At 36.6% G+C, this 26,000-nt stretch overlaps 1 protein-coding gene across 1 annotated transcript in view; it reads left to right on the top strand.

Moving 5' to 3' along the window:
- ZC3H12C (zinc finger CCCH-type containing 12C) overlaps positions 1 to 26,000 on the top strand; it is a 79,547-nt gene that overhangs the window by 31,349 nt on the left and 22,198 nt on the right. Inside the window, exon 2 of the mRNA XM_030918908.1 lies at positions 11,667 to 12,418. Coding sequence (XP_030774768.1) covers positions 11,667 to 12,418 — 752 coding nt within the window. The remainder of the gene's footprint in view (positions 1 to 11,666; positions 12,419 to 26,000) is intronic.

The raw sequence follows: 26,000 nt of genomic DNA, 5'->3' as shown, positions 1-26,000 counted from the left end.
TTAAGTGAATGAAACAATTGAGAAATAGACAAAGGTGTCTGTGAGGTTTTAAGAATGCACTGTTGCAACAGTGATAGCTACCCTTAAGGGAAACTGGGAATGAGATACACGGTTGCTCATAGATGTGAAAACGGAAGCCAAGCAATGCATATGTTCTTCAAGACTGATGTTTATTCCATTTCTATTTCCTTTTTTAAAAGTTATTTGGATGGATTTTATGGGAACCAGATAGAATCTCTCTCTAGTGTGTGTGTGTGTGTGTGTGTGTGTGTGTGTGTGTGTGTGTGTGGTTTTCTTGTTTGTTACCAGATGGAGTCTCGCTCTGTTGTCCTATGCTGGAGTGCAGTGGTGCGATCTCGGCTCCGTGCAACCTCCGCCTCCCAGGTTCAAGGGATTCGGCTGCCTCAGCCTCCTGAATAACTGGAATTACAGACACACGCTACCACGCCCGGCTAATTTTTTTGTATTTTTAGCAGAGACGGGGGTTTCGCCATGTTGGCCAGGCTGGTGTTGAACTCCTGACCTCAAGTGATCTGCCTGCCTTGGCCTCCCGAAGTGCTGGGATTGCAGGCGTGAGCCACCATGCCCGGCCTCTCTAATGTGTTTAATGTGCTTCCGTACTGGGTGCCTGATGTTCTGTCCACCTAGCATTTTCCCGCTCTGCTTCTGTTAATATCACCCCACTTAAGGAATGCACCTCCCCCAACATCTCCTTATGGCCTGACAGGGCAGCCAATCATGGCCCCACATACATCTGGCCACAGTAATAGGTAAAGGGGTGAGTACATGACTTCAACTGTGCTGATCAGATTCTCTGTCTCAGGAATTTGAACCTTTAATGGAGAACACAAGGTCAGAGAACATAGTGCTGAATCATCAGAGAGAGAGTCTAGAAGCTCTGCAATTGAAACCCAGGGTTCAGTCCTCGTCTCTGACCTGAAGTCTTGAATGTTCTCTTTCTGAGGCTGAGAGCTCCTTCGTGTCCTTCCAATAAATGTCCCAAGCCCTTTTTTAAAAGACCTGTTTTTCTTGCTAGTGAAGAAAAGAGTAAATTGATATGCATCTATTATATCTTATTCTTTTTCCCTTTTAACTTTTATTTACCTATTGGTAGTTGCTTAGTATTTTTACCAGCATATATGATTTACAAAGAAAATGAGTTCTCATACAATTTCTTTTAGGATTTGGATAGGAAAAGTAGTTGTTTTCTTCTTCTTCTTTTTTTTTTTTTTGAGATGAGGCCTTACTCTGTTGCCCAGGCTAGAGTGTAGTAGTACAATGACAGCTCACTGCAGCCTTGAACTCCTGGGTCCAAGTGACCCTCCGGCCTCAGCCTTCTGAGTTGCTAGAACTACAGGCACATGTCACTATGCCTAGCTAATTTTTTATTTTTTATTTTTGAGATACAGGATCTCCCTATGTTGCCCAGGCTGGTCTTTAACTCCTGGGCTCAAACAGTCCTCCTGCCTCAGCCTCCTAAAGTGCTGGGATTATAGGTGTGAGCCACTGCACCCAGATGTTTTTCTTTCTTATTATTAAAATACCAGTAGTTTACTTAATGGCTATGGGTAACTATATCATGATGATAATTTTAATCTACCTTCCCCTCAGCCCCCACTTCCAGTAATGTGATTAATGTTAATAGTAAGAAATGGCAGAGATGGCCATGTTATTGGAGGAAGTATGAGCAGAAAATGTGTTTGGAACTTTTTTCATTTACACTGCATATTCCAATAGTGCTACTTTCATTGATTTTTGTTTTCTTCCTTATTATTGGTTAATATTAGTTATTTTCTACCCAATATTCATATTTTAATAAGTACACTAATATTAATGTACTTTTTCTGCCCCATATTAATACTTTTCTATTTATGAGCTTTATTTTATATAAAGTCATTTATATTTGATGATTTATTTTAAACATATGATCTTGATTATAGTTGAGACCTTTTTCCTTACAGTTAATGTTAAATATAAAGGTACCTTTTTCCAGAAGTTACTTTGGGTGGATTATATTCAGGGCAGGCTTCAAATATGGGCTAACGTTGGAACTTTCGGGGTCTGCCTCTTCTCCAAAAAGTGGCGTGGTTTCATGGACAGAAAGGAATTAGGAGAATGTCTAACGCTTTCAACAGTACTTTTTAGAATGGGCATGTCTCAGATGTTTATCAGCTTCTTGATACATTTGACCCTACGGCTTTCTGTTAACTAGTGCTCCCTAGATCTACAGAAATTTATTTGTCTTTAATTCATACAGGCAATATTCTTAGCATTGTTTTGTGGTTTAAAGTTAGTCTTTAACACTTTTCAAATAGCACTCAGAAGAGTAGTTTTATATGAGAGCTCATGGCCTGTCTGACTTCCTAAATATAATAACTCTGAGATGTTAGAGTTAATGCCTATTTGATTTTTTACTCCATTCTTTTACACTGTATGTATGAATTAGCTTTTGTTGTTATTATTGTTGTTGGTTGGTTCTTTTTTAAACTCTCAAAAATAATAGTTTTTGATTAAAATTTTAATTTCAACGTTTTGGGGACAGTTGGGAAAATTTGATATAATAAGCTTACTTCCATGGTGTTATCATTAGGATCAAAAGAGATTATAGGCTGGGCGTGGTGGCTCATGCCTGTAATCCGAGCACTTTGGGAGGCTGAGGTGGGCAGATCACATGAGGCCAGGAGTTTGAGACCAGCCTGGGCAACACAGTGAAACCCCATCTCTACTAAAAAATACAAAAATTAGCTGGGCGTGGTGGCTGGGGCCTGTAGTCCCAGCTACTTTGGGGGCTGAAGCTTGAGAATCCTTTGGAGCTGGGAGGTAGAGGTTGCACTGAGCTGAGATTGTGCCCCTGCACTCCAGCCTGGGCAACACAGCGAGACTCTCTAAAGAAAAAAAAAAAAGAGAGAGAGAGAGAGAGAGAGATTATATATTAAAGAGGAACAAGTCCATATTATGAGAGTGGTCCCAGGGAAGTGAACTCAGATCACTGCTGGCAAAGATAATTGATGCCATACCCCCACATCAAAGCTTACTTGTTTCACATTCATGCCTCAGAAAAAGTACAAGCCCCTCTCAAATGGTTGAAGTTTCAAATATTACACCCACCCTTGGCATAGACAGATTTTAGTATAATGCTCCTAAAACTACACTTTTTTTTTTTTTTCTGTCATAAGTGTGCATTGTGCTCAGTCATTTATTGCAGTGACCCAAACAGAGCCCAGTCCAGCTGTTCGTGTTTGCCCTGCAGTGGGAAGTGGACTAGGGCCATGTGACTAAGAAAGCCAGACTGGGGACTGTCTTTTCACCTACAGATGTTTTAATGTGCTTAACATTATCCAATACGAGCAACTGAAATAGTCTAAATACCACAGCAGGATCTGATTAGCTTTTTCAGATCACTGCCTTTATTTGCTGTTTGCAAAAAAGCTTAATCCAGTGCTAGAGATCAGGCTTCCTGCTGAGCCCTGGGGTAGTTTCTCTCATTCTTTGTGTTCACAGTGGCAGGCATTAGTGAGCAGGTTCCTCCTCCTCCTAAATTAAAGCTGTGAAGTAGTAACTATAGTAGCAAGGGATAAAGAGAAGGAAGAAAACCCAAGGGAAAAAAGAAGACTGTCTATTCATACCAAGTAGTTTCCTTGATATATACAAAAGAAAGAGTTTCTAATATGAATTCGTAAATACTGACCTCAGTGTCTCTTCTAGTCAGTGCACAGCTATTAAGTTTTATTAGGTTTCAGTTGTAACGACTGTGTGGATGCACGTTACGTTTTTCATATTTATCCTACTCAATCAATCTCAGTTTTACCAGAAGAATTACATTTATTAGCCATAACAGTGGCCTTTCTCTTATTCCTCTCAGGGCTGATATATTTTTTACTCATGATATTTCAAAAAGAACTATCACCACCATCAAAAAAAAAAAAAAAAAGATAAAGTCTTTCTTCATTTCTGGGACATCTATATGCTTACCCAAGATGTGACATTTGAATTCTGTGTAATTCACATTGTAATTTGCAATAAGTGATAATACTAGAGATGTTTTATCTTGATCCTTGATGGGCTTATGAAATTAGACCATTGCCTTAACTATATCAATAATATTGCTATAACCTTTAGCAGAAGAAGGAATAGGTCTTACTTTAGAAATTAGTTTGTCATTCAGAACCCAGTAATTATATTTAGTTCAAAAATATTTTCACTGATTTTTAGATATCCTACCATTTTTGGAATGGCATATATCAATAAAATATTGGAACTCTCTTGAGGAAGTATCTGTAAACAAATGATGATCTGTAATATGGTACTTTATCTTTTAGTTTTCTTTCTGGAAACAACAATAATTTTCAGTTTTTAGTAGTCAGAAGGAGTGTTTTCTGTGGGATAACTGAAAAATCTTAACCATGTAGATCTTCTTATTTTGTAAATAGAGATGATCTCATTTGCATTTGAGTAGGCACAATAAGGACAAGGCCAGGAGTCCCAAACTAGTGTTACTTTTTTCCAACTATTCACAAACGATCCTAATTGTGTGTAGCCTCTGTATTTGTGTATAAAAGGAGAGTGATTTTGATTGTTTTGGGTACTTTTTATATCTTTAGAATTCATGATCATATAATGAAAAAGTCTAGGCTCTGCATAATTCAACCTATAGCAGAAAATTGTATGTTAAGAGCAGTTCTTTGCCTTCACTGTTTTAATTTGCACTGGAATGAAAAGGGAATGTGCATGCTTGTGTTCTACATCACATAAGTAAATAGTAGAACAGCTATAGAGTTCCTTTTTCTTTAGTAGGGAAATATCCTTACAATGCCTTATAGTATTTACATTTTGATTGATTTTTTTTTTTTTTTGTTCATAATCAGAGGCCACTCAAGGTATAACTTACGCAGCCCACAAAAGCAAGTAGTCCTCAGTATTATAAATGCTGCAGTCTTAAACTTTGAAATAAATCGGGATAACAAGTTTACTCACCAAAGGGGCTTATTTTTATATACACTACACACTACAGAAAGTCATAGTATTTAAAATATTAACTGGTTCCTGAGCTAAAATTTGAGTATTACATCTTACAAATTTTATGAAATACAAATAAAACAGTTATATTGTATATTAAAATATAATGAAAGACTTTGCTTCTCTTTAATTATATGGTTAACTAGTATCCATAGTAAAACAATTTTACACTGCTACTTGGCATATACAGGAGAGGTTATTCTGATGATTTTAGGTTGAAGTTAAATAATTCTGTCTAAATCTACAGTTTAGGTGACTCATTTGGCACAAAGTTAGACAGAACTTGTGTTTTATCTTACTATGCTACACTTTCAGTGAATTTTTAAAAATCAGTTCTATTTGTGATCTCTTAAGTCTTTTTCTTTCGCAATTGTATTTTCATCATCTCTTCCTTTTGTTTTCTTATCTTGCAGCAAATTCACAAATGCTTAAAAATACAGATTTTCCACTATTTCCGGGGAAATAGTTTAACTATACCCTTGTGTCTCATTTCACCAGTAACTCATTTATTAAAGACAGGGATTACTGCAGTAGTTAATTGCTACTTTGACACACTTCATTTTCTTTCTTTAATAAAAATGAAAAGCTCATAGACTACAGTATAGCCTCAACTTTTGGGAAACATGCAACTTTTACTACTTTAAAATATAATTGGTTTCTTTGTTTCATGCATTAAAAACTAGGAGGAAAAGCTGAAGTCTGCCCAAGCCAGGTGTTTCTTGTTGGCAGCCTGCTCTCTAATGACTCCGCTCTCATAGAGCAGCTGCCTACTAGTCAGCTTTGTATGGCCTATTGTTGCTGCACACCCCTCGTTAATACACATGCTGCCCGGGGCAGACCCTGCGAATGACATCAACTTGCTTATCTTAGAAACCTACGAACCTGACGCAGGGTGCTGAGGTTGTCTTGCATCTGCCCGGCCAACTAATTGTGAGCTTTCTGGCCTATGATTGGCTGTGATTCCACTCAGTAATAGGTTAAGCAAAGACACTGCCATTCCATCTGTTCAGCCATTCATTGTTCTTCTTGCCTGCCTGGAAGTCTGCAGCTAAAATTGTGTTAAGGAGGTTACTGCTGAAGCTGCTACAGAAACCAATGTCTTTGTATTTTCCTGCTAACGTGAGTATTTGTGCTACTTTAATGCCTTGGAAGTTAAACTTTGCTAAATATTCAGAGTATTAATTTGAACTCTGTAAAAGAAAGCACCTCCAATGAAAGTCTACAAGTTATTACATAGTGCCAACATACCAGAAAGTTAAGTTATTTTTGTAAAATATGTCTGCGAAGCAGATTTTTACACTTTTCTATTCTAGAGTTATATAAATAATTACTTATAGCATCATGAACATTTATAAGGCATTAAGCATGACATATAATCATTTGGAGCTTAAAGTCAGGTTATAATAAATGTTCCGATATTTTTGATAAATGGTGGATTTAAATCTTGTCAAAGTCTTAAGTTTCTTAAGATGTCACTGTCATACCTACGTGCTATAAAATGATAAGATTTGATAGAGCTTTCTGTTGTCTTAAAAGTCTAGCTTGGGGAGATGGACTGATGTAGGTAGATGTTTCAACTTGTTTTAGATGCGATGATTAAGCATTCAGTTGCTTTGTCAGCAGTCTCAGTATTCATGTACAGTTTCTAATTTCTTCACTCTCACCTTTCTTCTCCCTTACATTAGTTTCAGACATTAGATTGAAGATGTCATTCCAAGAACTGTTTTCTTCAAGAGTTCTGTAAATGGGAAGGGAGGAAGAAACAAAGACTTGCATCTATCAGTTGGGAGGGAAAGAAAGAGCATAAAGGGTTAAAAAGAGGTTTTCATTTCTACCACATGCCCTATTGTGCGAACATATGCATAAGTCTATTGAAAGTTTTCCGAAGATGGGCAGGCCACCAGTTGCTGGTCTCCTGCAGTTCCAGTAGACATCTGTTGCCCCAGAGCATTAACCAATCTGTTCAAAGGGACATCCCTCCTTTGTTAGCTAGAGGGATGCAGACAACAGCACTCACTCAAATACAATGGTAATTAAATACACAGAGACTACAGCAGTAGGTATTTATTACATATTCATTATTTTATTTTTATTGTTCTCATAGTATTACCATTTGGATAACAACCAGAACCCACTTTTATGGCATTGTAACTTTACATTACAAACAAATAAATCGGCTTAACAAGTTTATAGTCTAATATTCCTGATTAATATGAGGCTCTTTAGAATAGAAAAAAGATTTTTTTAAAAATCTGATTTGAGATGAAGAATTATCCAAGTTAACTAATGAGAACTTTCAGAAAATTTGGTCACTGGACGGAGGAATTTCAGTGTGTGCAATAAATTTCTAGTGAATAACCATTATATTGTAAATCTGCATTCAGCTAGTACAGTTCTTTTTGATAATTAAAAGAATTAGCTACACTTCATCATCATCTACAGAATTAGCAAGAACATTTAGTTCTTTTTCAACAAATAATATTATTTACTTTTCAACTTGCCTTTTAGCAAGAAAAATTGAGTTTCCAATACAGTATCTGGAAGGAATTTATAGATTTATAATTATAGGAATATTCACAAATCACTATATATTTACCCAATTCCTTTTGTATTCAAGAATATAATGTCTTAAGGTCAATTACAATGAAGCCCTGATGATACAGTTTAAAAATTAGCTGTATTTCTTGGAGGTTTTTGATAACTATGGGAGTAAAAACTGACCTACTTTGTGAAACTTGGACTATGCTGCTTCATGAAATGAGCAAAATTACCCCATTAGTTAATATTTCATTGATTACATTTAAGATGGTTTATATGAGTTTACATTGTAGTAAATGCAAACTTAAAAGTCTAATAATTTTTTAAGAAATGAAAAATATTTTCTACTTTACATGTCATAATACATTTTGTGCTGTTAATGGTCTTTTCCATTCTTTTAAAAGTTATATTAATCATTTTTAAAAAACTGAATGAAAATAAAGATTATATACCATTCTTCTTAAGTTTGTCATAGTAATTTCTTGTAAGTTTTACATATTGCGTTATATTAACAAATACAGCAGCCTATTAAAATACCATGTTTTTAAATCTTTATCATGTAGCTTTTCATTGAATTATTTCAAGACATTGCCAAATTCTGGGTTGTTTTTAGGTGCCCTATTAAGTAAGGGCAATCATTTGCTAATTACAAGTGGGTAAGGAAGCATTCTAGAGATCAAAGTTTTAAAAACCAAATCTTTACCATTTGGATCACTACAAATCAGGTTATTTCAAATTTGTAGTATGCTTATAGGCCTGGAAATTGAACTCATTTGTCCCTATTTGTACGGTTTCTATTTAGTTTCCTGTTTTGCAAGGACTAAAAAATCATTTAACCGCTTGTTTAGTACACAGTGACATTGGATAACCTTCTCTGAGCTAACCAATGAAATCTAGAAGATGAAGAGAGGCCTGTCAGTGTGAAACAAGTTCAACTAGAATATTTTAAGACAAAACTTATTTGCCTAAAAAAAATTGGATGTTAATTTCTTTTTAAGTAGGTTAGGCTTACATTTATCCTTAGCATTAAAAAGTCAGCCTAATTATTGTAAACTTTTTACTTAAAATTATGTGCAAATTACATAAATTATCACACGTTAAAAGTATGTGGTATCCACTAGATACATTGGTATACAAATGAGGTTTGTGTGATTTAGTTATTAAAAGAAACTGAAAATCCCATTTTCCCCCTTGTATCATGATAGGCATATAATAAAATTACATGGTATAGCAGGTTTAGGTAGTATCACTGACACTTTTTAAAAATATTAGATAGAAGATACAGAAAGATTTAAATACTCTTTAGAGTGATTGATTTTCAGTTTAAAAACTTTGCAGTATTTAATTTTGTTACTTTGAAAAATGTGAAAATTAAGAAGAATAATTCCAATTATCCTTTAAGCAGAACATTTTGTTCTAATATTTGCCACTGGTTATATTTTTCATAAGGTATTCATCTTGTCTGATGTGAAAACAAAAGCAAACCCCAAACTGCTCAATATTAAATAATATTTCCTAGGTCAATTCAGGGATTTGGTCAGCAAGTCATTATCTTGAAGAATTATCTCACAACAGCACTTATACAAAACCCAAACTTTTCAGGGGAGATCAAAAATGTTGCCCATTAAATGCACTTCCTGCAGTCAGAGCAGATTGTGGGGTTTACAGAACAATGATGTCGGAGCTTCCAGATTGGTTTGGCAGCTGCATTGTTCTTGGAGGGTAAACCAGACGCACTTACGTCCCAGTCTCTTTTATAGGCTTTTGTTCATACCAAATTATTCTTTCACTGTGCTAGCATTCATGATGGCATGTTAAAGGAGTGCAGCTTAGCAACCAGCTTCTGGTTGCCAAGCAGCCCAGCTTCCAATAGGTTTTCCTCGTTTAAGATACTTTTGGTGGGAGCGCCACGAAGGCCATAGTGTGGACTTTTCTTTTAACTGTATCCCTTTATTAGGATGCTGCTGTGATTTGTTACTTGCATTATGGTGTTAGTATATTACAGTAGTTAATAAATCACAGGGTGTAAAAATCTGTTTTTAAAATTCCTTCAATTCTAAATAATTGGGCTCATGCATATCCATATTAGTAGGAAAAAATGAAGTGGATACAGCTTCATAATGAAGCAGATGTATATAGAGCTCTCCTAAGGGATATTTCTTTATGAGTTGGGCAATCCAGAGCTAGGGGAATTGATGTTTCTTTAAAACTAATGAATGCTGTATTAGTAGAACAATGATATTAAAGTTGTCTATCTTCTCTGGGAATAAGCCCTGAGGAAACTCCTGTAGAAGCATGTATGAGATCTACACTGAAGGAATGTTAAGTGTATTATCAAGCTGAAGATTCCATGTTCTCTTCTCTAGTATTTACCATAGTTAATAAAATGTATTTCATTACTTGACTCTCTAATTAAAGTTTACCAGGTATGCTTTCAAATTTGTGACTTCTCAGAAAATCACTTAGCATTTTCTTTTAACATTCATATAATAGCTATTTTCTAGTGTAAATATGATGTTGAAGAGCTTTAGAAACATTTTCTCAGTTATCTTTTTCAGGTTAGTTTTAAATAGGTGTTTTATGGCAGTCTCAAATTCAACTGCCGCTGGCTTGCTTATGCTGTGTCTGGGTAGAATACTAGAATTGCCTTAACAAGTAAATCATGAGGGCAGGAGCGGTGGCTCACACCTGTAATCCCAACATTTTGAGAGGCCCAGGCGGGTGGATCACTTGAGGTCAGGAGTTTGAGACCAGCATGGCCAACGTGGCGAAACCTTGTCTCTACTAAAAGTATAAAAATTAACTGAGCGTGGTGGCACTCACCTGTAATCCCAGCTACTCAGGAGGCTGAGGCAGGAGAATCACTTGAACATGGGAGGCAAAGGTTGTAGTGAGCTGAGATTACACCACTGCACTCCAGCCTGGGCAACAGAGTGAGACTCCCGTCTAAAAAAACAGTAAATCATTGATGTGGATGTAGTTCTTTCAGTGAAGCACCAGAGAAAATAGCTTTATTTTCCTAACCCATTCCTAGTAGAGAAATAACATTTCCAATAGTCTTTAAGGAAAAATAATAAAATGGCAAAAAAAAAAAAAAAAAAAAATTTAAATAGTAAAAGTATTCTTACGTCGTGAAAAATAGGAAAAAAGATCACTTTTTAACCAAATGCAGATTAATGGCTAGTTAATCTGATATAATACAGGAGCATTTTCTGCCATAAAGTTCTAGAAACTGAGATAACATTATTTAATATGCCTAATTGTTTGCTGCTAATTTTATGTGAGATATCATCTCTGCTTTCCACAAGTGCAGATAGAATAAAACAAGTTTTTTCCTGGAATGAAATAGACTGTTGTTTCCCTGGCACTTAATAAGGATAGCATAATGCTAGAAATTATATTGTGTTATCATGTTCCATAGTCAAAAAAATCATGATTACTAGGGCAAAACCCTGTTCATCTCTAAGAAGAATTTAACTCACTTTGTAATAATTTAATTCCCTTCTGGCCATCTTAGAATATGTGCTCATTCATTGCAGTATCTATATTATTTTTGAAAGTTCTTTAGATTGCTGTTAAGCTTCATCCAGATTTATAATGATTTTTCAAGTGTAAGTTAATGGTTTCTTTCCACGTGGTTTTCTCTTTAAAAGAATATAGATACTTATGAATTCTGTTAGAGAAAAATATAAATAACCTGTCATGCATATTAAAAACATACTTTTTGATAACATTCTATATGTCACTCTAGAATTATAAGCTGTCCTAAAAGTAGAAAAATCTGATTCATCAAGATTGAGAAGGAGCATGATATAGTGGGAAAAGCATGGGTTTTAGAGTCAGACGAAACTGGGTAAAAAAAAATCCATTTCTACTGCTTATTTACTTTGTTGCCTTGGAGGAATTACATGACCTTTCTAATTTATAACTTCTTCTGAAAAACGGCAGATGACACCCTCTTGGCAAGGGTGTTAGGAGGGAGGAGAGGATGTAGACAAAATACAAAGTATTAATAGATATTCAGTAGTTGAGTAATTCTCTTCTCACTTCTCCAATGAGACAGAAATCAAGCCATAACTATGAAATTCTAAACATTTTACATTTTTCTCTAGGAATACGGGGTGCTTTGCATTCAGGAATACGGAAAAAACAGCAAAGTGGAGTCAAGTGCACGTAACAGCTTCATGGGCTTGAAGGATCACCTAGGCCATGACCTCGGCCACCTTTATGTGGAGAGCACTGACCCACAGTTAAGTCCAGCTGCACCTTGGTCAACAGTAGAGAGACCAAGTATGGATACCGTTAATGCGGGAAAGGATGAAAAAGAGGTGTCTGAAGAGAATGCAAGCTCTGGTGACTCTGAAGAAAACACAAATTCTGATCATGAGTCAGAACAATCGGGTAGCATTGCAGTAGAGCCAGGCTTAATAACTAAGACTCACAGACAACTCTGCAGGTCTCCCTGTTTACAGCCTCACATACTCAAGCGCAATGAAATTTTGCAAGACTTTAAACCTGAAGAGTCCCAGACTACATCCAAGGAAGCAAAGAAATCACCTGATGTGGTGCGAGAATACCAAACAAAACTGGAGTTTGCACTTAAGTTAGGTTATTCTGAAGAACAGGTTCAGCTTGTACTAAACAAACTTGGTACGGATGCTTTAATCAATGATATTTTGGGAGAACTTGTCAAACTTGGAAATAAAAGTGAGGCTGATCAGACGGTTAGTACAATTAACACTATAACACGGGAAACTTCTTCCCTGGAATCTCAGAGGTCTGAATCTCCAATGCAAGAGATTGTAACAGATGATGGTGAAAATCTGAGACCAATAGTTATTGATGGCAGCAATGTGGCAATGAGGTAAGTGGAAAAATCGTTACTGAAAATTACTACCAAATAATCTTTGAAAGTTATTTCTAATTTTGTGGCTATTTTCCTTCTCACAGTCATCAAAGTCAACATTTTTTCTGTATCCTGACGTTAACTTTAGAAAACATTAGTTTTCTGTCTCTCTTCTTTCAGGGCACTCAGCCATCTTTCCTTCATTTATCCCTGTATGGAGACCCATTTTTCTCAGATATGTCTCTTTTTGTCCTCATCTGGCTAAATTTCTATGGTATAAAAATTAGTGTGTATTTCTGGTTTAGTATTAATCAGTAGTTTTAAATGAATAATTTGATATAATATTCAACAATTTTAGAATCTAGTAAAATGGTCTATTTCTTTAAGAAATGAAATAACCCTAATTCTTCTAGAAAATAAACTATGTATTTTATTGATTTGAGAAAAAACCAAAGCTGTAGTTTGAATTATTTTGTAGTTTGAGTTGTTTCCATTCAAGAAATGCAAATCAGAAATAATTCTTAGGGAACTAGGGGGGAAAAAAAGCAAAACTTTCAGTGATAATTTTTTTGGCCAGGCAGGGTGGCTCACACTTGTAATCCCAACACTTTGAGAGGTGAAGGTGGAAGGATCATTTGAGGCCAGGAGTTTGAGACCAGCCTAAGCAACATAGGGAACGCCTACCTATACCAAAAAAAAATATATATATATATATGTGTGTGTGTGTGTGTGTGTGTATATATATATATTTAAAATAAAATATTTAAAGAAATTTTTCTTAGTAATTTTGTTGGCTCAATATTTAAAGCACATCTAAACTCAATCAGTTTATGGGTAACTGCTCACAATGTTCAGAGCGCTGTGAAGATAAAAAGATATATGTGTAAAAGCATTAGTTCTTCTGGAGAGCTTAGAGTTTCATATGCAGTTTCTCAGAAGGTGACCTGAGGATGCCTACCAGAGAATCATCTGAGGGACTTGTTGAAAATGCAGATTATATATATCAGTGTATTACCGTATTAAATGTTCTAGTACCTACATTAAAAAGTAAACAGAAACAGGTAATTAATGTGACTAATGTATTCTGTTTAGGCTAACATGTCTAAAATCTAAAATATCTTGCTGACATGTAATCAATTTTAAAAAGTTATTAATGAGATAGTTTACATTTCTTTTTTTTTTTTTTTAGACAAGGTCTCATTCTGTCACCCAGACTGGAGTGCAGTGGCACCATCTTGGCTCACTGCAACCTCTGCACCCAGGTTCAAGCAATTCTCATGCCTCCGCCTCCTTGAGTAGCTGGGACTCCAGGCACACGCCACTGTGCCTGGCTAATTTTTATATTTTTTAGTAAAGCCTGCGTTTTACCATGTTGGCCATGCTGGTCTCAAACTCCTGACCTCAAGTGATCTGCCTGCCTAGGCCCCTCAAAGTGCTGGGATTACAGGCATGAGCCACCACTCCTGGCCTGCATTATTCTTTTGATTTTAAGTCTTTGAAATCTGGTGTATATCTTATAGCACATCTCAATTCAGAATAGCCATATTTCAGGTGCTCAGTATCCTGATGTGGCTATTGACTACCATATTGGACAATGCACTTCTCAAGCCCCATGCAGACCTACCAAGTCAAGTTCAAAATGTAACTCAGGCATCACTTTGTAAGTAGTATGCCTTCCAATAATGATGTATGCTGAAATTAGGGAACTACTGTCTTCTGTAGGTGACAGCAAGTTCTTTCACATAGACTATGAGGAGAACCAACCTATAATCCTCTAAATAGCTTTTTCGGGTGGAGGAAGTATTATTATCTTTCTTTCATTTATAAGCAAATTCAACAAGATTTGAATTACTTGCAAAGACAAAATGGAATTCAAACCCAAATATGTCTGACTTAAAAGCCTATATGCTTCATCATATAAAAAAGAGAAAAACTAAGCTGAAAAGGTTAAAGCCAGATCTTACTAGAGAATTTAAAGCTGGCTGTGTAATCCAAGGATAATTGAAGGGTTTTCAGTAGAGGAGTGTCAAGAGTAGAGTTGTGCCTTATACTGATAATTTTTGCAGTGATGTATGGGAGGTAGGAGATCAGTTTGGATGCAAACCCTTTCTAATGGAGTAGAAAGAATCTTGCCAAGTGCCATAGAGGTATGGAATGTGCATAGGGCTTTGAGAAGGACTTCAGTAAGATTACCTCTCTATTGTTTGATCTTTCCCAAACTTGACCACAAAATGATCTTTTTCTTGTAATAATCCAGAATGTCTGAATGATTACCTTAGTGATAACATGTAAGACCAAAAGCCATAAAATTGCCAAAGGAGGGAATAGTGAAGGAAGGTCTTAGATCCTTGAGGAACACCTAACCTAAACATGGCTGTATACCAGAATTATCAGATGAGTTATTTAAAAATACATCTTCTAGCATTCTGCTCTTGTGGAATATAGAATTAGTCTCTATCCACATGTATCCTCTAGTTTAAATTAATATATTTTCTTAAATGAACCCATTGCTTTCTAGATTTTTCCCTGGTTTTAGGTTCAAATGACTTGTCATTAAGAAAATACAATTAAGACCAGGCACAGTGGCTCATGCCTATAATCCCAGCACTTTGGGAGGCCGAGGCAGATGGATCACTTGAGGCCAGGCGTTCAAGACCAGCCTGGGCAACATGGCAAAATCCCATCTCTACTAAAAATACAAAAATTAGCTGGATATGGTGGTGCATGCCTACACGGGAGGCTGAGGTGGGAAGATGGAACGAGCCCGGGAGGCAGAGGCTGCAGTGAGCTGAGATCACGTCACTGCATTCTAGCCTGGACGACAGAGTGAGACCCCATCTCAAAAACAACAACAACAGCAACAAACACTAGTGAGCTATCCAGAGTGAGAATGTGATAAAACGATGTTAGACCCCTTTGGTACCTAAAAGTGTTTGAGTTCTTCAATATGCTTCTATGACCTAGTCATCTGACTTCATTAAGATTAACCAAATCTCCGTATCCTACTTCAGCTTCTTCCAGATTTTATATAAAATAAGAATGAAAAAGCCCACAGCTTTAATGGCTACCTCCATATCATGCCATAGCACACATTCTTCTGTTGAGTGTTAGAATGAAAGCTGGCCACACCACTCTTGTGTTTTTGATATGAACAGACTGTTAAAACTTTTCCCTCCTTTATCATGGCAAGTTCTACCTTTTGGGCAGTGAACCCAGGTTTCTGGGGTTAGATTAAATCTCTCCCCTGACTGGTGGGTAGGCTTTATTTTTGCATGTTTGTGTGCAGTATTAGGATAAATGTTGTGTTCGCTAATAATCTCAGGTGAACCACTTTTGCCAATGGGATCCATGCTTGTATTTTCTCTCTGTTAGTGATAGGGAGCTACCAGAAGAATTTAAGCAAGGAAAAAAGTGGCATAGTAATATTTGCCTTTAGGAAAAATCACTCTGTAGAGAAATGTAGAGAATGGATTTGAGCACTAAGATTGGAGACAAAGAGACCCACTTATGTTTGAAAATATATGCAAAAGTTAAATTGTGGACAACTCTTGGAAAAAGATGCACCAAGAACATCATTGGTTTTGTATACCAATCAAATGATACAGAATAGAGAAATAAACCAACCATTTGCTTGAGAGTTTATACTCAGTTCCCCAAAGAGTCATATTGGAAAACAGCTGGTGTTAGTACACACCTGATGGTTAACTGGGGTGTTAAAAAGAGCACTGCAGGTAAATCACTGAAGTAATTTTCTTAAAGTTTGAACAGATATCAGATATAGATTATAGAGTCAGAATATGAACAGGGAAAATGCATTAAGCTGTGATAACTTTCCTCTGTATCAAGAAAATGAACTAAGCCCATATATTTATGAAATATAAGCAGAGTTTAGCAATCTGTACAATCAATATTTAAGCTTCTGATTAATCTTTTAAAAAGTACAAAGCCTTTCTTATATCTAATCTGCTTTGTAAAACTGTACGACCTTGAGAACTCTTTTTATTATAAATTTGAATACTGAAGGCTTTCTTGCCTAGGTTCTAAAATTTGCCTTCAGTTGTTTGGTTGGTTTTGCTCTCCTGTTGCCTGTTTATCATTTAAGTACAGCACTGATTTATAGTTACTAAAATCATCCTGGACACCTAGTCCAAATATATGGTTTAGACTACAGATGAGACTGAAAATTGCCAGAATTCATACAAATGTGTTTTTGACTCTCTTAAGAAAACTATATCAAAATTATGTGCAGTAGACTTGCATGATCCACAGTAGGATAGCCACCAGCTACATGTGGCTGTCGAACTCTTGAAATGTGTCTAGCCCAAATTGAGATATGCTGTAAATATAAAATGCATACCACATTTCAGAGACTTAGTACAAAACTATGTAAACTATTTGAGTAACTTTTATGTTGATTGTGGATTTAAAGAATTTGATATATTGAGTTAAATGAAATACATACTAAAATTAACTTCAGCTGCTTTTTACTTTTTTTAATGTGCTATGCCTGATGATTTAAAACTGCATATGGGGCTCACATTATATTTCTATTGAATAGCCTCTTAGTAGACTGTTTTGTAAGCCCCCGTTTACTAGAAGTAACATTTATTAAAGGATAGCTTAAATTCCCTGTAGGTGAGTGTCACAGGTATTACTTCATTTGGCAGTGCCCCATTTCTCTTACTGTTTTTAAAGAATATCCTTAGAGACTATGAAAAGAATCAAAGAATCAGAGCTAGCTTTTTGTTGTTGTTTAATTATATCATTGTGGAGCCTGACAAAGAGAGATGTTAGAGTTGTATTCCATTGCACCTCTTTATAATTCTAAGTACATAATTCTAGTTGTGATCAATATCATGTACTTTAATAGACCAATCAGCAGTGAACTTTCCTATTATCTCAAGTGTGCTTATTTCAACTCTAACCTAAAAATGGGCAACCTTAGTAATCCTATTACATAGAAATAAAGTTAATCACAGATCTTCACCTAACTAGTGTTACCAGTTGCGCAAAATGGGGAAAAAGTGGTTAGAGTCCATGTTTTCTACTTTCGTTAATAAGACCTTTTTACACCTACTAAACAGATGTGTTTTCTTTATTATCTTTAGACTGGATCTTGACCAGCTAGATGTTGCCTCAAATTGTAGACCTTATATGGTGAAGGAAATCTTTTTCCTTTCCTTTTTCCTTAGCCTCTTCAATTCTCAAAGCTACCTCTCTCAACTGTACTGGTGTTAAGCTCATAACCAACTGAAGGGTAATAATTATTTCATAATAGACTTCCATAGTAATTTTGGTGTTAAATATTTTTGTTGTCCTAAATCGATGACTTTCAGGCTTCTGTTTTCCTTTAAAGCAGTACAATCCTGCAAATCTCTTCATGGAAGCCCAATATTTAAAATCAAGCAAGAGCAGAGTTCTGTTTGAATTGGGAAGGATGTACAGGGTTATGTTCCCCACTTAAAAATTCCCTTCTGTATTTCCCAGAAGGTCCTGCCATGCCATGGAATTTCTGTTTGGAACACAGCTTGATAAGCATTGATTTAAGTGATCTGTAACAAGGGACATGGATTTAGTTTTCTGGTGGTATGTTTAATATTTAGCATGCTGTGAATGAGATTTAGCTTCAGAATGATTTTGGTATATTGGAAACGAGATCAGAGACAATAAAGTTGAGTAGCTATAAGGATAACAAAATAGGCATGCATAGTTATGAGCCTTCAATACAAAAGAAAAAACTCCAGATGCCCATGAGATGAATTATAGATTCTCAAATAAATATGAAATTTAATTGGACTACAATGAGAGAAAGTAAAATACCCTGTTTCTACGTTTCTGTATTTTCCTGTTGAAGATGATAGGCAACTGTACTTCTTCCCCCTGCTTAAGGAATACAGAATAGATGTAAAAGAATTGCACAATCATTAAACATTGAAAAATGCATCAGTGAAGAAGGTCTTAAAGTCATTTTTTTTAGAGTCCTTTAAAATTAAAATCTATTTTCATGTGTCCAAGATGGTTTATGTAAAATCAGGCCTAAAATATGAGAAAAAAATAAAATTAATTCACCAAATATTTGAAGAGTACCTGGACTTTATATTAATAATTTAATGTTCTATAAATATTTATTAATATTATATTATAATTATTCTGTGATTAAAATCTACTATACTCTTTCTCTAATATAATTAACTGTATCTAAACTGGAAGGATTTTGATACTAAAGATTCAAGTATGATTTTCTAGTTTAAAGATTCTTTTTAAAAACACACGTATATGTATATGTATAAAGACAGGGTCTTGCTATGTTGTCCAGGCTGGTTGAGCTCCTGGGCTCAAGCAGTTCTCCCACCTCAGCCTCCCACAAGTGCCAGGATTACAGGAGTGAGCCGCCATGCCCAGCCTAAAAAGATACCTTTGTATTTCCATTCTAGCCACTTCATTGACAAACCCTGCTAACTTGTGTCCTTATCACAATAGGTGGGTTAATCTAATTACCCATTAAAGTTATAGAAACTTGCCGGGCGCGGTGGCTCAAGCCTGTAATCCCAGCACTTTGGGAGGCTGAGACGGGTGGATCACGAGGTCAGGAGATCGAGACTATCCTGGCTAACACGGTGAAACCCTGTCTCTACTAAAAAATACAAAAAACTAGCTGGACGAGGTGGCGGGCGCCTGTAGTCGCAGCTACATGGGAGGCTGAGGCAGGAGAATGGCGTACACCCGGGAGGCGGAGCTTGCAGTGAGCTCAGATCCGGCCACTGCACTCCAGCCTGGGCGACAGAGCTAGACTCTGTCTCAAAAAAAAAAAAAAGAAAAGAAACTTGATAGTCGTACTTTATTTTCCCGGTGGAGGGTATCTTATGCAAGTGCATCTTAGAATACGGCAAACTTACAGGTCAAGTTTTTAATTTAAATGAAAGATGATATATAGAAGGTTATAGAAAATCAGTTGCATGTCCTTTTGAATCCCATAATTACCTTGATCTTTTGTTTGGTTTCTTTTTAAAACACTGTTTAGTGATCTCTACACATCATGCATTTTGCTCTAAAAGTCACAGTTTACTCTTGTGAGATTAAAGCTATTAAATAAAGATGTATTTTATTGGTTTCATTTTTATTCCAAAACAAGCTTTTTTCCATTTTCTAAACATTAAGACTGAGAGGACATGAGAAAGTAAAGAAACTAACATGTGTTGAAGCCTTTGATATGCCAGGCACTTGGCTAGGTTTATTACCTTATTCAGTTCTCACAACGCTATAAGGTAGGTGAGGTTATTTTCATTTTAAAGATGAGAAATTGAGATTCAGAATAAGAATCTCTGAGATTCAGAACAAGGTCACACAGAAAAGTGGTAAAGAAAAGAATTAAACTCCTGTCAAATTCCAGAGGCTGTGTTATTTTCAGTATCTTCAAAAGCCATCTCTATTTGGAGTACTGAAAAGTGCCATTCCAGGTACTTCGTATCATTAGATTTTAGATGATTTGTGAAAAAGACTTTTTAAGAATAGGTCTTCTTTGATCATGTAAATAATATATGTATTATATAAGTTTCAGAAATAAAGATCACCTATAATTTCCAAGGTTTTTAATAAGCATTATATAATATGCAAATTGTAGTAAAATCAAATTTGAGGAAATAAAAAGATAACTGAAAAGAGGTTCCTTTGTTCTTTTCTTCACTGCCATATAAAGTATTAAAAAGAGGCAGTCTCTTTTTATAGATGCCTTCATTCTCTTTTTAGGTTTTTCCATGTTTTTCAATTACTCCTCGTGTCTATCATTGGAAGGTAACAGTTATAATTCTAAAATAACCCTTCCTGTTCTGCAGTTAACCTAGTTAATGGTATCTGTATATATACCTAAAGAAAACATTAATATGTATATTATGGTTGTTTAGGTATGGCAGATCTAAAAATGGTTGGCCCATCATCTTCCCCTCTAGGTCCCAGACTGAGGTACATTGCATTAAAATACATGGTCCCTGGAATTTTTCTCTGCATTATAAAACCCACCTCTCTTATCTCTTAACCATTGTAGGTGGTTAATGTAGTACCATTAACAAACAAGCATAATTCTCCGGTGGCAATTCATACGGTGTTATAGGATGCAAGATATTATCTTGACTTCTTAGCCCCTTCTGTTAAGAACAGAAAAGTGGAATTTATGTGCTTTTCCAATATATTAGTCTTGAGTAAAGATAATCTTGTTAGAGCTATGAGACAAAGTGAATTTACAGAAAAATGAAAATTTATAATAGTGAAAGTACTATGAAGAATATATTTGTTAAGATAATTTATATTCATTTAGCTCTCTCTAATTTCCAATTGTCTAGTTCATAAGGAGTTGCATTTGTCTGAAACTGAATAGGCATTTTTGGATAGAAGTAATGAGGTTTCAGTTAACCCAGTCCAAAGTGTAGTAGTCCTTTTCACAGCTTGGCCTGCAGATTCATCTCATCTTATTATCCAATCTGAGCTCTACAACAAATTACAGAAATTTGGGGAGGAAGTTGCAGTAACTCTAGTAAATCAGCATCTCCTATCCTATGTGGTATTTTAGTTACCCCTGATGTTAGGATGCCTCTGTTCTTCAAAATGTGGCCCATAGCATGGAAGATCCCCAGCACATACTTACTCTTGATATAAACAAGCACATACTCACCAGCTCAAGTGCCCTGTCTCACAGAATCTTCCAAACACCCAGAGTACAGAATATGATGGCCCTTAGGTTACACAGTCGGTCCCTTCACAACAAATTAACAGCAGTAAGAAACAAAGAGGCTTGTTCTTCAAACAGAGGACCTATTGGCTCAGGAATCTCAGAGGAGAAAGAAAAGGTAGAAGATGGTTGAGAGAAACCCATAACTTGTTGTCTGTGTTTTGTTTTGTTTTTAAGACAGAGTCTCTCTCTGTCGCCCAGGCTGGAGTGCAGTGGCGCGATCTCGGCTCACTGCAAGCTCCACCTCCCAGGTTCACGCCATTCTCCTGCCTCAGCCTCCCGAGTAGCTGGGACTACAGGCGCCCGCCACCTCGCCCGGCTAATTTTTTGTATTTTTAGTAGAGACGGGGTTTCACCGTGTTAGCCAGGATGGTCTCGGATTTCCTGACCTTATGATCCGCCTGCCTTGGCCTCCCAAAGTGCTGGGATAACAGGCGTGAGCCACCATGCCCGGCCCCTTAACTTGTTTTAATGGGTCAGGGTGAAAACAGGAAAGATGAGCAGAAACTGCAGAATTCATGGCTCTAGTCTCCACAGGACAGAGCAGGAAAAGATTACGACAGGAAAAACAAGCAAACAGATGAGGTTCTCCCATTTCCAGCACTGAGGCTCTTCCATTATGTCACTTTTGCTCCTAGTTTGCGCCACTTGCCAGTTATTTCCTGTCTGATTTCCCAAGGGGAGAAATCTCTGGAGGGGGTAGTAAAGCTTCATGGTTGGGTTGCATCTCTTGCATCTTCCTCAGTCTCTCCCAACGTCCCTTTTTCCAATGTCCTGGCTTCCTATAGTAGTGCCCTATTGCCATTTCATTAGAGGATCTTCTCTTATTTGTTGATAGTCCCAGAAAGGGGTTTGCTCCCCTTGTGAACAAGTCTAACTGGGAAGGTAACACTGCAGTCTTAAGTTTCTTTGTCTTTATCTTCCTACATTTTTTTTCCAAAACTGGATTGCTATTGCCAATACCTGAGAAACTTGTATGTCCTTACCATCCACATACCTTTTCTTTTACCTGTGCCTGAATTCTCAGTAACAAGGCTGCCATAAAGGTAGAGAAGAATAAGCGTCTATTCTGATCTGCTCTTAAATCCATCCTTGTTAATTTAGAAAATGCCTCAGTGAACCACTGATGAAAATCAATGGGGACTCACCCAACAGCAGCATTGCAGCTTCTCCCAGGTCACCTCGCGGTGGGTTTCTAAGGCATGGGAGGAGGTAGTCTCCTCTTGTTTGAGGAGGCAGTCAGCTTCCTGAGGCCAGGGCACTACCTTACAGGAGGGGTTATCATTTGCCTCCATCATGCCTGTTCCATTAGTCAAACAAAGTCAGCCAGAGCAACTCCATGCAGCAGCCAGTGTGCCACAGAGCACCTTGACAAATGTTCCAGATCTTTTCAGAGCACTGGGAAATAACTCTTTAAGATGGGCACCACCAGCTGGGGAAAAGGTCATATGCACTCCTACTGTGTCTGATGGACCTGGCAGTCCTGAATCACTTTAAAAAAGCGTTTGAGTCACTGGAGCTACAAAAGGGTAGGGCTGATTTTCTTCACATTGACATGAAAAAATAAGTTGATTCAACGAGAACACATGACTACAGGGAGGGGAATATCACACACCAGGGCCTGTCGGGGGGTCAGAGGGAAGGGGAGGGAGAGCATTAGGACCAATACCTAATGCACGCAGGGCTTAAAACTGAGGTGATGGGTTGACAGGTGCAGCAAACCACCATGGCACACATATACCTATGTAACAGACCTGCATGTTCAGCCCATGTATCCCAGAATTTAAAGTAACATTTAAAAAAAAAAAAAAGAAAGAAAAGAAAAAGTAAGTTGGTTTGTATGGCACTGTAGTGTCAGTCTCATTTTGCTGTTTGGTATCATTACTCCTTTTGCCTCCCCTTTCATCCAAGTTACCATGGCAACCACTTGCCAACCTAATACCTTAATTCTAGGACAGTCTCTTGTCCAGATTCTCAGACTCCTTGTTCTTTCTTCTTCTTCATCTCTGCCTCCCTAGCTGTGTTTTACATGTTCAGTTAGGAAAGTTTTGGAGATGGACTCCACATTAGAATATTCTAATAAGGCTAACAATTTCCCCCCTTCCAAGGGAAGTTATCTCCAGATCCTGTAGCCATTGGGAATCATCCATCCATCCAGAAGGTAATTGCCCCACTCTTCTAGGTCCTAGATAGAGGCAAAGAAGGGTAACAAGAAGTAGAAAAAGCAGAAAGAGCAACAGCAGAGAGGGGTCAAGAACCTGGAGGAACAGATAGGAGCTTTCAGTTATTTAATCTCTTCCTCCAGTTTCTTAATTCATTCTTTGTGGCTGCCCACTTCATTCCTTCTTTTATTTCCTGAGATCCAGAGATACCAAAAATCCTTTAGAGTGGGGTTTTTCTGAGAATTCCTGTATATACATCAGTTTGTCTACTTCAAATGAGCCTTCTTTTGACCATTGCAAAGCAGGATTTTTGTAAGTATGCTTATGCCAAATGTGAGAGAATAAAAGAAGCCTTTTATTTTTTAAAAAGAGACCTATTGACAATATTCTAGGCATCTCATATTTTTCTACTGTTAAAGATGAATCAAATGGCACCTTCAGTGAGTTACCCATTTTGCTCAATTGTAACTTGGAATTTGCAGAGAGGCTTTGGAATTTTCCCTGGGAACCGAATCCCACTCAGCCAAAGTAGTCAGAGGGAGACTTTTTGGCAAACATACAGAGTTCTTACCTAATCACGGGTGACGACAAATCCTCCAACAAATTCACCCAGCAAAAGGACTCACTTGAAATATGCCAGTCTTCCTTATTGCCAAATTGTTGGGATAAAAAAGTAATCAAGGCCCAAAGGAACATGCTAATTCATAAATGTAGAATTAACTAATTTTGTTACTGAGCAGAAAACCCCTGCGTCCCTGCAGACCGCCCATAAATGGCTATAGAGCTATGATGAATGTCCTCTATTTATATGGAATTAAAGCTATGGTCCTTTTTTAGTAAATAGTCAACAGATAGTTCATTTGCATCAGTAGCTACATGGCACTTACTCTGACATCCTGTTTTTCATCATTCCTTATCTGGCTCACTCTGATTTTGTAATTCTTTATCAGTACCTCCTCCAGTTGTCCCTTATATTGTATCTAGCATGTAGGATGAGTCACATCCTTCATCATGCGTCAGTAAGGTTAGATTAAGTTCAGTCTCCCAAAACCTCTCCTAGTGTGACAAGTCCCATCTGCGGGTTTGAGCCACCAGGTAATTGTCTGCTCAGGCTTAAGTTATTATACTACGAATGATTCTGGATCTTGATGCCTGACACGGACTTCCAAGACAACAGTAGCCATTCTGGAGATTTCTCTGTTAGCATTCATTTTGGGGCCTGATCAGGGGAATACTGGCTGGCAAAGTCCTGGTAACTCGGGGACCCACCCTGCTCATCCCCATTTACCTGCCTTTTCCTCGCCGTTTAAAAGATAAGAACAGTAGCTTGTCCCCAAGTGCCATCTAAGGCTGGGGGGAGGATGAAAGGCAGCTGCCAATTGTATTGAATCTAATTTCGAGTTCCTGTCAGGTTTTACTGTACCTGGATGCAGAGCTACTGTGTTTTAGAGAAAGTACGCCTTCCGCTTTATGGAAGTATTGCCAAATTGCTCTCCCAAATAGTTATACCAATTTACACTCCCACCTGTGATGTATGAGTTCCTACTTTCACACATTCTTGCCAACATCTGGTGTTTGCAGACTTTATTTTTACCAATCTGATGGGTGTGAAGTAGTGTCTCATTTTGGCTTTCATTTGCATTTCTTTACTATTGAACATCTTTTCCTATGTTCATTGGTCATTTGAGTTTCCTCTTCTGTGAATTGATTGTTCATATCTTTTGCCTTAAAAAACAACTGGCTACCTCTTTTAATATATGAGAGTACTTTATATTCTGAGTACTAACCTTTTGATTGGTTTTACATGTTGCAAATCTCTTCTCCAAAGCTATGACCTGTTTTTCTTTTTATTATGGAGTCTTTTGTATAAAGAACTTTCATGTGCTCCAATATATCTATTTTTCTTAATAGCATGTAGTTCTATGTCTCGTTTAAGAAGTATTTTCTTATCCTGATGTGAATGTCTCTGGTAATTTCTTCTAAAACTTTTATAATTTTTCTTTTCATATTTAAATATTTGATCTGTCAACAATTTATTTTTTGTATATGGTGTGAGATTAAAATGCAGTTTTATTTTTTCCATAGGAATAACCAGTTGCCCTAGTACCATTTGCTAAATAGTTCATCTTTTCCTCATTGATTTATAATGTCACCTTATTGCTGGCCTTTTGTTTTTCTGTATTAATTTTAAGATTAGCCTCTCAAGTTCTGTGAAAAAAACCTTTGGAGAATTTGATTGGAATTGCAACATACAGATAAATTTGAAACCATTTGCCGTCTTTATTAATCGAATCATACTGTCCATAAAAATAGTATATTGTTCTTTTATTTAAGTCTTCCCTTACACCCTTTAATATAGGTTTTCAATTTTCAGTTTATCTATAAAGCTCTTGCACGTCTTTTTTTCAAGATTGGTATGGCTTTTATTACATTACAAATTGGATCTTTTTAAATTAAAATTGTACATTGGTTTTGCTGCTATAGCAACACTAATTTTTTAACAAGGACGTTATATCTGCAATGTAATAACATATTGTGGTGAAAGAGTGTATCGTATGTATGGTACAGATTCCTGCTATCTGTTGAAATCTGTTCTATGACCTAGTACATAGCCAATTTATTTATAAAGTTTTCATATTTTTAAAAATTTGCTCTTTAGTTTTGTGCAAACTTTGCATATGTCCATTAGATCAAGCTTGTAATTGATTATTCCAAT

The sequence above is a fragment of the Rhinopithecus roxellana genome, chromosome 15 (genome assembly GCF_007565055.1).
Source record: "Rhinopithecus roxellana isolate Shanxi Qingling chromosome 15, ASM756505v1, whole genome shotgun sequence".
Taxonomy (NCBI): Eukaryota; Metazoa; Chordata; class Mammalia; order Primates; family Cercopithecidae; genus Rhinopithecus; species Rhinopithecus roxellana.
The sequence above is the reverse complement of the archived record's forward strand: the minus strand, read 5'-3'. Positions and strand labels throughout refer to the sequence as shown.